General features: G+C 39.5%; 1 protein-coding gene across 3 annotated transcripts in view; it reads left to right on the plus strand.

Annotated features, from left to right (window-relative positions):
* The window catches only part of LOC127442812 (fibroblast growth factor 12-like), a 48,548-nt gene extending 36,116 nt beyond the window's left edge, over positions 1–12,432 (plus strand). For all 3 annotated transcript variants that reach the window (XM_051701022.1, XM_051701020.1, XM_051701021.1), the window contains 2 exons: positions 9,096–9,294; positions 11,982–12,432. In XM_051701022.1, coding sequence (XP_051556982.1) covers positions 9,096–9,294; positions 11,982–12,097 — 315 coding nt within the window. In that variant the 3' untranslated portion in view covers positions 12,098–12,432. The remainder of the gene's footprint in view (positions 1–9,095; positions 9,295–11,981) is intronic.
* The last annotated feature ends 204 nt before the right edge of the window (positions 12,433–12,636 follow it).

Raw genomic sequence — 12,636 nt, forward strand, 5'->3', positions numbered from 1 at the left:
GTGGCAGTTTATTTCATGGGAAAGGGAGCAATCTGAGGAGAATGTGGAGCCAAGATAGGTGAATCTGTCCACCACTTTCAGAGGAACACCAATGATGTGGAAGCTAGGAAATATGGCTGGCTATACTGAGAATGATGCAATAATTTCTGTTTTCTGAATATTGACTTCGAGACCAAAGGACTGGTAGATGCTGGAGATTGTATTGAGGGCATGCTGCATGGATTAAGGGGTATAGGCTATGACTGCACAGTCATCTGCATATTGCAACTCATGTATCTGACATGTAAGAGATTTATTGTGGCCCTGAAACCGTTGAATATTAAAGCGGTTCTAGGCGGTAATGTACAGGTGCATCTCAATAAATTAGAATGTCGTGGAAAAGTTCATTTATTTCAGTAATTCAACTCAAATTGTGAAACTCGTGTATTAAATAAATTCAATGCACACAGACTGAAGTAGTTTAAGTCTTTGGTTCTTTTAATTGTGATGATTTTAGCTCACATTTAACAAAAACCCACCAATTCACTATCTCAAAAAATTAGAATATGGTGACATGCCAATCAGCTAATCAACTCAAAACACCTGCAAAGTTTTCCTGAGCCTTCAAAATGGTCTCTCAGTTTGGTTCACTAGGCTACACAATCATGGGGAAGACTGCTGATCTGACAGTTGTCCAGAAGACAATCACTGACACCCTTCACAAGGAGGGTAAGCCACAAACATTCATTGCCAAAGAAGCTGGCTGTTCACAGAGTGCTGTATCCAAGCATGTTAAATGAAAGTTGAGTGGAAGGAAAAAGTGTGGAAGAAAAAGAGAGAACCGCAGCCTTATGATTGTCAAGCAAAATCGATTCAAGAATTTGGGTGAACTTCACAAGGAATGGACTGAGGCTGGGGTCAAGGCATCAAGAGCCACCACACACAGACATGTCAAGGAATTTGGCTACAGTTGTCGTATTCCTCTTGTTAAGCCACTCCTGAACCACAGACAACGTCAAAGGCGTCTTACCTGGGCTAAGGAGAAGAAGAACTGGACTGTTGCCCAGTGTTCCAAAGTCCTCTTTTCAGATGAGAGCAAGTTTTGTATTTCATTTGGAAACCAAGGTCCTAGAGTCTGGAGGAAGGGTGGAGAAGCTCATAGCCCAAGCTTCTTGAAGTCCAGTGTTAAGTTTCCACAGTCTGTGATGATTTGGGGTGCAATGTCATCTGCTGGTGTAGGTCCATTGTGTTTTTTGAAAACCAAAGTCACTGCACCCGTTTACCAAGAAATTTTGGAGCACTTCATGCTTCCTTCTGCTGACCAGCTTTTTAAAGATGCTGATTTCATTTTCCAGCAGGATTTGGCACCTGCCCACACTGCCAAAAGCACCAAAAGTTGGTTAAATGACCATGGTGTTGGTGTGCTTGACTGGCCAGTAAACTCACCAGACCTGAACCCCATAGAGAATCTATGGGTATTGTCAAGAGGAAAATGAGAAACAAGAGACCAAAAAATGCAGATGAGCTGAAGGCCACTGTCAAAGAAATCTGGGCTTCCATACCACCTCAGCAGTGCCACAAAGTGATCACCTCCATGCCACGCCGAATTGAGGCAGTAATTAAAGCAAAAGGAGCCCCTACCAAGTATTGAGTACATATACAGTAAATGAACATACTTTCCAGAAGGCCAACAATTCACTAAAAATGTTTTTTTTTTATTGGTCTTATGATGTATTCTAATTTTTTGAGATAGTGAATTGGTGGGTTTTTGTTAAATGTGAGCTAAAATTATCACAATTAAAAGAACCAAAGACTTAAACTACTTCAGTCTGTGTGCATTGAATTTATTTAATACACGAGTTTCACAATTTGAGTTGAATTACTGAAATAAATGAACATTTCCACGACATTCTAATTTATTGAGATGCACCAGTATATGAACACCATCTGTGTGTCCAAGTGCATGATGGAATAGGTGTGTGATGGCTGAGAGCACAGGTTGAACAAGATGGGAGCCAGTACACAGCCTTGCTTGACCCTACCACAACACTGAAAGGCTCTGATTGGAGGCCTCCAGTGATAACTCTGGCTTGCATTCCATCATGTAGTTGACGGAGGATGGAAAGAAACTTGGGTGGTACTCCAAGTTTTGAAAGATGTTTCCAGAGCATCTCATGGTTTACATTATCAAATGCCTTTGAGAGGTCAATAAAGGCTATGTAAAGATCTTTACGATGTTCTCTGCTCTTCTCCTGTAGCTGCTTTATGACAAAGATCATGTCAATGGTGCTCCTGCCTTTCCTAAAACCACACTGCAATTCTGGGAGAGTGTGTTCAGAAATGTGGGTTACTAGTCTGTTGAGCATGACCTTTGCCAGCACCTTTCCCGCATCAGAGAGTAGAGAGATTCCCCGACTGTTTCCACAAACTGTTCTGTCCCCCTTCTGTTTGTAAATGATCACAATACTGGAGTCCTTCCACTCTTGAGGGAATACCTCTGACTGCCAGATATTTGTGATCAGAAGATATAGACGACAAGTGAGCAGGTAGCCCCCATTCTTTAGGATTTCTGCAGGAATCCCATCAACTCCAGAACTTTGGCTTGAAAGACTTCAGAGAATTGTGGTGGGTCGTCAAGATGGTGGATTTGTGGAAGATCTGGGAGTTTGTTGGTAGACTGAAAGTCAACCGGGTTGTAGTGGTTCAGAAGTCACTTAAAATGCTCTGCCCATCGATCTAGGATCTGATGACGATCTTTAATGAGGGATTTCCCATCCGCAGAGTGAACTGGTGTAATTGCATGTTTTTTGGGACCACACAAGTTTTTGATTGTGTCATAAAAACCCTGCATATTATTGCAATCCGCTAGGCCTTGTATTTCCCTTTCTTTGTTCATCCACCAGTTGTCCTCCATTTCCCGGAGAGCCTGCTGAGTAACAGCTCTTGCCTCAGCAAATGCAGCTTTCAGGGTGCGTGATTCCGGATTTTATAAAAGAGCTTTATAACCTTGGTGTTTTGTTTTTAGAAGTGTGTGGATGATGGGGCAGTTATTGTCAAACCAGTCCTGGTGATGTTTCTTTGAGAAACCAAGGACTTCAGAAGCTGCACTGAGAATAATTGTACTCAGATTAGACCAGTTGGTTGATTCCTCAGGAAATTGATCAAGCCTGTCTGCAAGAAGGCTTTTGAAGTTGTCCCTGAAGGAGAGATGTTTAGGCCAAGGCAGTTAAACCTTTTATTTGGGGGTGTTCTACAATGGTAAGGTTGAATCTCCAAGCAGAATTTAGATCTGACCATATGGTGATCCTATCTGTATTTTTGGTGAATGATAATGTAGTCCAGAAGGTGCCAATGTTTTGAACAGGGGTGTTGACAGTGGTTTCAGCTTGTTCTTCATCTGGAAGATGGTGTTGGTGATTACAAGGTGATGTTTGGTGCATAGAGAAAGGAGTTTGAGCCCATTGCTATTCACTTTACCCACTCCATGCTGGCCAAGGACTTCTCTTCAGGTATGATGATCTGTCCCTATTGAAGTCTCCCATGAGGATGAGCTTATCTGCAGCTGGAGTTTTCTGTATAATGAAGTCAAGAGACCTGTAAAATGCCTCTTTTACATCCTGCTCTGCTTCCAGGGTTGGTGCATAGGCACTAATGAGGGTGGCAAAATGGCCCTTGGTTAAGAGAATATGCCATGTCATCGATCTCTCGTTACTGCCAGTGGGAGACTCAGGGATGTGTTGTATCAAGTGTGTTTTTATGGCAAAGCCCACTCCATGGATGCGACGTGTCCCCTCAGGCACCCCTTTCCAGAATAAGGTGTAGCCTGCGCCAACTTCAGTCAGGGAGCCCTCTCCATGTAGCCTGTGAGTGCCGCAGTGTCAAATATATATTTCCTCAATTCGAGGGCTGCATGTCCAGAAGTGTTCGAACATTCCATGCAGCAATGTTCAAGCAAGTGTATTTTCTACAGTACTTCTTTCAACCTCAAAGGGGTATGCTCCGATAGCTGCAGTTTTCTGCCCAGAATTGTTGAAGCAGACAATTTTTAGACCACCTTTTCTAGGTCCTTCCCCTACAAGCGTGAGCATTGTTGTGCTGCGCAGTCATAATGGAAGCTGCCGAAGAGATACACTGCTCCATCCCGCATCTCAACGGCCATCACTCCATTACCACCTGTGTGCATAGTATGGCTAAGTACCCCCAGCCACATCATTGGCCTGTACCCACTACCATTCCACATTGCCGCTGGACTCAGGGGGGTAGGGTTTGAAGCAAGGAGCTTGCACAAGGAGGTGATTAAGGTGAGGGTTTCGGAGCGCAGTCCATACTCCCACCATCTTCGCACTGCCAGATAGATTCCATTGCCATGAGAGACTCATGACGACCTTCGTCTGGCCAAAGCTGTATAGGACTGCTGAAAAATCCGGTCTATTGGATACCACCTGTGCATGTCCCCAGATGCAGATTTGTAATTAGGGTTTACTTCCCTAGCTATCACGCCATCCTCGGCTTACCCATGTGGCAGTGGGGCAGTGGTTGGTGAGACACCTCTAGGGACCACTGCAACTCCGAGATCCCCTACTGGTTCAGCTTGAGGTCGCAAAACTCCAGTTTCCGCAGGTTGCCGCGAGGAGGCATGGTAGGAGTCTTGGTGAGGGAGAGGCTATGTACTGACCACAGATGCTCTCTGCTTCCTGGACCCCAAAACTGCACTAGATGCATCACAACACCCTGCAGGTAAGTACCCTGCCAATATACATTATGTACACAAACACACACATACCACCACATACTCTGCATGCAAGCCTGAATATCTCCCTCTCTGCCCTTACATTAGCAGAAGAGGTTTGATTAACACAAGGGCTGTAAATGTTGATTGCCTTAAGCAAAGAGTGCATCAGATCGCTAAGTAAACTGGGTCCTATAAAATTCTTCTAGAATAGACTGGGTGTGGTGCCATTTGATGAAATTGCCATTATTTAATTGTATGTCATGCCTGGACAGAGTGGTTTGACCTTATAGATCACATTTCCAGTAGCATGGTTGTTGGTTGATATATCGTAGCCCGACTTATGCTACTTATAATTGATGTCTTTTGGATGTGATGTGAATAATTGAATTGATTTACAAAATTAAACAGGGAATATTTTGTCACCCAAGAAAAACAATTTGAAGATTAACTGGATGATTGATTGCAATCGTTGCAGACGAACAGTGAATTGCTATTTCATAAAAAGAACTCAACGTGTAAGGTTTTAGATTACTTAAAATAATCACTTGACCTTGCAGAAAGCAGTAATCATTAAATGTTCAAATAAATCCTCTTATCTTCAAAAAATGAATTACTGAAAGTTCACCTTTTACAAAAAGGACTGTTTAATCAGATGGCAAACACTTTAATCTCAGTTTCTTACTCCCAGAAAAGTGCAGTAGAGTAGACTTTGCCTTTTTAATCCTGGATTAGTATCCCCTACACATCTTTTTATTTGGATTTATGTCCTTTACACTTGCCTTATTCACTAAGATGGAACTGTGTTCTTTTTCAGTCTCCCAATGTGAATGAGGCAGCAGTCTAGACGTTGCCCTGTCTGACCTTATCCTTTGAATAGTAATGACCTGTCAGAGAGAACTCAAGAATAAAGAATTCATCTAGTTTAAGCATCTCTGTCCAATCCGGACTCAAACAGATTCATCTTCCTTTATCTTCTTTTATACCTGATGTGTCAGGTCTTTTTGCTTTGTTATATTAAACATGCACACCAGCATTAATAGTTTCACATTTATCAGGCTATTAGGCTTTTCTCCATGTTTTTAGTCATTCTGCAAACTCAGCAGCACATCTGACCTTTGATTATCCAAATGTCAGTCTTCTGCAGTGTTTATGGTTCATTTACTCAGTCCATTTTCTTTATTCTCCCTCAATTTAACTGGCTGATGCTTCGCTCTACATCGAGATGAGAGCTTCTTTTGCCTTATTGGTCACTGATGGCCATATTTGACTGTTTTACACCAGTTTACGCTGCCAAAAATTGAAACGAGTTTTGAAAGTAAATACATTCACCTAATGTTTAGTGAAGGCACACTCGATGAGCAGCTGAGGAGGTTTATTTCATTAGAGCTTGCTAATGTGTAAGAGAGAAAGGCACATCATGCCATGTTTCCCCAATAGCAATTTCCAGTCTTCTTGAGAACAATGGTTCTGTTGGAATTTAAATTAAATGTTTAATTTGTTCTCTGCTCAAAATGTCACATTGCCCTACTGATAAGGTGTGCCAGCAGAATAAATGCTATTCATTATCTGTTCTTTTCTGAACAAACACTGCTGATTTGTTTCTCTGTTTTTTCTTCTCTTATTTATTTTTTACTGTTGTTTTTGAGGGTGCTTTCACACTAGCACTTTTGGTGCGCAACTGGGTTTGAATGACGTCAAATTTCAGTTAGTTTGGATGATGTGAACGCTGTTTTCCGAACTCGGGTGCACACCTGCGAATCGCACACGAGTACGCTTAAAAAGTTGGTCTGGGGTACGGTTCATGTGAACTCTGGTACGGTTTGCTGCTGATATGAATGCAATTGTACCACATTGTGAACGTCAACCGCTTGTGATGACGTATAATTCCCATCTTTATTATTATGGTATAATGCATTTCTCATACTTGCTTGTCTCCAAATAAATCACCATCAGAGAACAGCTTACATTCCTCACATCTCTGCAATGCATCCGCGGGCTCACGGCAGACAAACGGCAACATTCATCACAGCATTGAACATTCAGTGCATCCGTGGCAGACAAACACATGTGTCATTCTGTGCATGTAAAGTTTAGTTGGTAAATCCAAAGAGATGAATACTTTAAAAAAAAAAAAAAAAGCGAAGCTGATGTAAAAAATTAAATTGCATTTTATCCAGCTTATGGGGGTTTTTGAGTCACAGAAACTCAAAATGTAAATTACTTTGCATCTATATAAAAACACATGTTAGACCAACAATAGTCCCTCAAATTTTGTCCCAACTAGTCAAACAGAGTTGTCTGAATGAACAATTTCATGTTGAACAGTGTTGCTGATGTGTGAGTTCCCAGCATGCACTGCAACATAAATAAATTATGTGGTTAGTGTTTTAGGCTTGTTCCTTGCTGTTTGCTGACTTTATTTATGCTTTTTGTTGTTGTTGTTGTTTTTGGCACTGTTGGCACTGTTAGTTAATAGTTGTGTGGTGATGTTAGGAGCTCATCTTTTAACTTAATGAGGTTTGTTGATTGTCACCATTAGTCAGGTTTGTGTGTTAAGGATTGAGGTCTATTGTGTGTCTACATCAAACAATTGTTCATACCGCCTTGCCTCGCAAGACATACCTCTCTCTTCAGAGGCAAAGATTGCTGGGAACTTCATATAAACTTACTTTAAATGGTGACAAAATGAAAGTTCTCACATTGTGAATTGTTAGTTGGCTGAACTAGAAATTAGTAGTTCTCTCAACAAGAATTTTTGCATTTAGTTAACAAACAAATTCACATTGAATAAACAAGCAATGTTACTGAGGACAATTATTCAAACGTCATTGAGAGAACCCAAAAACCTTACTGCATCATGTTGCGTTGGATATTTAAGTTTGCTCAACGATTCTTATTTACAGTGTCGTTGTTACCTAGTTATAGTAGTAAACAGCTGCTGCTTGTACTCACGTTGATAACGCAATTAGACTGCAGTTCGGACCCAAATAATATGATGTGAACAGAGACCAGCAGGGGCAGGGGGAGGATACGAACTCAAGTTCAGACCAAGCAATCAAACCAAATGTGAAAGCACCCTAAAATGCTGTTCTGAACCTGAGTTTACCAACCAAAAAAAGACATTAGCTGAATTAGAGACACACAAGTTGGGTACTTGACATGAAATATGAAATATCATGTGGTGACAGTATAGTCTGACAAGCTATCAAGAAATCAGAGTTGACTCGTACCAAAACTTATAACTTTTACTTCTATAGAGACAAATAAAACAAAGAAACAATCAATGTTATTATGTTTTTTCCTATAGAAAACCAACCCTAAACCTAAAAGTGTAACTCCTTACCCAACCTCTAAACCTAACCATGATTTTAATATAATAAGTTTGGTGTATTATGGAAGAAAGAAAACATCGGGGTTTGGAACGAGACAATTACAGGTTATCGACATACATGAGTCAATTGTATTGCATAAGTAAATATTGAATGAGTAACCAGATTTGTTCACAGACATTTCTTTTCTGAAAATAAAGTGTTGGATAAAAGGCTAGCTAAAATTTGATGCCTGTATTGCATCGTTTTGAAATTATGTTTGTTGAGTGGTTGGTCTCTTTGGGAATAAAGGTTGTACCTTTTCGCACGAGCCAAAATCTTATGATTTTGCCATATCATACTAATTATTTCAAGCTGTAATGAGACTAGCTGAAGGAGACAACATTAATAATCTGGGATTCAAAATCTAATTTAAACCTGGAAATAAACAAAGTTTTAAGATTTTGAAAAATTGAAAAGCAAATGTTAACAAAATGACAAAAAAAGAAAAAGATGTTGAAGATGCTACCACTTTTCACTAAAATTGCTATGCTATTAATATTATTTGTAAATAAAAGAATGCTTTAACTTAAAATCTTGATTTAACATTAGCACAGACTGTTATTTTATTCCACTGATGTAAATATTCTCACCAACCTCTTAAATATTCAAAGGTCGAACTTCACAGTCCTGGTGTGGACAGGTGCAGGAAGGACCTCTGCATTGTGGTCAAATGGAGGTCTTAGGTTCATCAGTTTTGGAAAGAGTACTCCAAGCCACGCTTTCCTCTGCTGCCTCCCTAGCAGGGTAGCGTCTGCTGCCTGACAGCATGTCACCTGACCCAGATAAGAGACGCTAACTCCTGCTACCTCTGTCTAACCCCCACAGATCAGCGGCTGTTCTGTACACACACACATGAACACATTCACACACAAACACACACTTTTCAGAGTCCTTCTATCCACCGCACTACTCCTGGCAGCCTCCCTGGTGACCACTTCATTAGGAATGTGTGACCTTTCTAACTCCTTTACCCACCCAATAAAAGGACAAATTGTTGTTTTTTTGATCCTCAGGAGATGTTCACACCTGAGTGCAAATTCAAGGAGTCCGTGTTTGAGAACTACTACGTTATCTACTCATCCACCATGTACCGTCAGCAGGAGTCTGGTCGAGCCTGGTTCCTGGGACTCACCAAGGAGGGACATGTCATGAAGGGGAATCGAGTAAAGAAAACCAAGCCCTCCTCACACTTTGTACCAAGACCCATTGAAGGTATTGTCATTCTCAACAGTGTATTTCAAACATCATTCTGTCATACTATAATCAGTTCCAAAAATAAACAAAGACATTCAAAAATGTCAGTAATTTATTTTTAATGAATCATGTTTAACCAATTAGATCACAGAACAGGTTACTCAGCCAAGTGTATTGTAATGTTTCAATGAAATTTATTCCTGCTTTAAAGTCAACATAAAAAGATTTACTTCTGTAATCTCATGTATTTCAGAGTGAAACAGAACAATGAGAAAAATTGTGACTTTTTTTTAGAGAATTAATTGGTTCGTGAAAAGTTTGAGTTACATACTATGCCAGAAGGGAGCGAGTTGGTTGGAGGGGTTGAAAAATAAAAAGGGCTGAAAAGTAAAGTTGTTACAGAGTGGAGCAAGTTAATTTCATTTTGATGAAACACATTCTGTTGTCATTACCAAGATATTTGTATTTCTTTGAAATAAGGTTTACAGATGAATCACGCATAATAAACCAGGAATGTGTGTTAGGAAAATCTTTTCTTTTTTTTTTTTTCATGTTGACTTTAATATTTAAACATTTCTTCAGTTAATATAAAACTCTAAATTTTATCTTAAATAAAAATAAAAAATGTAAAATGCTGCTCTCAAGTACACTGAAAAAATAAATAACTCTGGACCTTAGTAAACTGGAATAAAATGTAGCTCTTTACATTAATTTGAATTATGTTTTTCATTTTACTCAGTAGTAATTCTGGAGGGAATTTAACAAGAATGAATTGTGCCCAGTAAAAGCACCAGTTATTTGCATGTGTTGTCCACGCTGGTTTAGCGCCTAATTCACCTATGGAATAATCCAAATCAGACAATGGCGCAAACGTGCCCACAAAATCGCTGCTAAATGCAAATTTGCACACAAAATTCCGATTCTGAGCACTATATAATGGTGGATGCAGCAGACCACTGTGATCTGACACACTCAGCATCACCCTGCTACTGTGATCCAGACACCTCAATCATCTCTTTAACATGCCAAAAGTGCTCTTGACTACACCACACATCTGGATATATGCCAGATATAAGACTCTTCTCTATCATTTGATCGTTATATGATGAATTACTGCTGATAAGATTGATTGAAAATGTAAACAAACACTTTTTAAATAAAATTAATTTTACCGCCTGCTTTCAATCAGGCAGTAATAGTGCAATGTAAATTGCACAGGGCAATTTTTGTGAATGAAGCCCAATCTACAGTGTAATGAGCCAAATCTACATAGAAAGCTGGGGTGTTTGCACTGAAAGGAATCACAATGACTTAATTTAAATATTCAAGACGCAGCACAATTTCACCGCTGATTGCGTCTGCTTAAACTAGATTGCTGGTGGTTAGTGAATAAGATGCAGGTTTCTGCGCTAAAATACCATGCGCAAAAGTGGTGAAAGTGGTTAAGTGAATTTCCCCCACATTGTTTTTAAATATGTTTTCTGTGTTCTTATGTTTTCTTATTTAAATTATTTAAAGTCAATCAGAACAAATTTAGTTATTTCAGCTGAGCTGTGTATAGGGCATCTGAAAATTGTATTATGTAGGCCCGCGCAAAGTATAGGGGCTTATGTGGAGCGTAAATAGTTGTTGTTGGCAATTAAATGAAGAACCAAATGTAAGTTTGGGAGGAGCTTGTTCATCTTGACCTGCCAATCATTTCCCAAGGATATACTTCCCTCACTCCGGCAACGATTCTTCCGCCATCCCTCCACCTCCCCATCTCCACCTTTATATTTCATAATTCCTAAAAAATTATTTCAAATTGTCTTTCCATTTCTCGCTTTAGTCCAATAGTCCGGGAACGCGTGCAGCCTGCTTTTTCTAACCACGTGTCTTTGAATGCACAGAATGCACATTCGCCTGGAATTTTTTGCACTTATTAGTGTGTTCACAAGGTGGCAACACTCACATTTGAGCTGTTGCTGTCATGAAGAAGCACTAGAAGAAGATGTAATCACCAGTAAACATCAGGAGATGAATGTGGAAACAGTCAAGAGCGTGTATGTGAGGAGGTCTGGAGATACCTGCATTTGTTTCACTCTAGTCTGAAGGACAATAAAGACATCTTTATGGGTTTAAACTACTGAGGAGAAATAGTCCAGTATCTTGTATTAGTCATAGCACCCATGTGCCAATCGCCTGTGTATGCACACACAGTCAGATGAAGTATACTTTGAAAGGCTAGCGTCCGAATATACACAGATGCTTAGTGTTTGCGTCAAAACCGAGGTATACTTTGGGCTTAAGTTAAACCTTGTTCACTGCAAGTTAATACACTTATGTGGAGTATGTGTGCAATTTAGAAGAGCAAATACAGCTGCTCTATCACTGTCTGAGAGAAGAACACTTGAGGAAGGTTTAGTACCTCTTACATTATGCTGTAGTTGTGTTCTGATGGATAATTCACAATATTTGAATGAATTTACCAAAAGAATAATAATAATAACAATAATAATTTGGAGCTTCAATTTGTATTTTAATAAGGGGAATGAACATGATTAGATCTGGTTGGATTTACTGGTACTGTTTATTTTACTTAATATAATTGAGCTTTTTTTTCCAGTGTATAAAATCAATCATAAATCATGAATCTCACAATTACTCTTAATGAATGCCATTAAAAGTACTGAGTATTAATCTCATGATATGTTTGTATGTTGCAGTTTGCATGTACAGAGAGCCTTCACTGCATGAGATAGAAGAGAAGCAACGCTCCAGGAAAAGCTCAGGAACTCCAACAATGAATGGAGGCAAAGTGGTCAAAAAGGACTCCACATAGCAGGACTCAAACACTGTGGCAAAGCAGCCTCGTCCCCTTGCGCCTCCAAGTACTACATGCTAAAACAAGATGACAAACTTAACTCTTGCCTGTGAAAACTTTTAGAACACAGAAGGGGGTAAAAAAGACAAATACATGTTACAGTTCTAATCAGGACATGAACTCCCATTTTATGCACAAAAAAAAAAAAAAAAAAAAGGTCAATGGGCAGTCATTTGATTCACAACAATAGTAATATTTTTTTGGGGATTTATGCTGTGATTAGCTTTAAAACATTCTCTCATATGTGTTCATTTCCATGTGAATGTCTCATGCTTTACTCTCATCAAGAAAAATGGGAAATTCTTCTCTCTTGTCTCAATGCCATTACTATTATTTCTGTTTTTGGATATTATGGAGATCTGCCTAAGCATTTTGGGTTTGTATTTCCTGAGAGGTGAATGCACTTTGGGACACCAGACTACTGGCATTTCAAGAAAGTGAATGTAGAAATGTGTGCTGAGTTATTTCAGATGATAAAGCTCACTTAAGGCAGCACA

This window comes from Myxocyprinus asiaticus, chromosome 6 (genome assembly GCF_019703515.2).
Source record: "Myxocyprinus asiaticus isolate MX2 ecotype Aquarium Trade chromosome 6, UBuf_Myxa_2, whole genome shotgun sequence".
Classification (NCBI taxonomy): Eukaryota; Metazoa; Chordata; class Actinopteri; order Cypriniformes; family Catostomidae; genus Myxocyprinus; species Myxocyprinus asiaticus.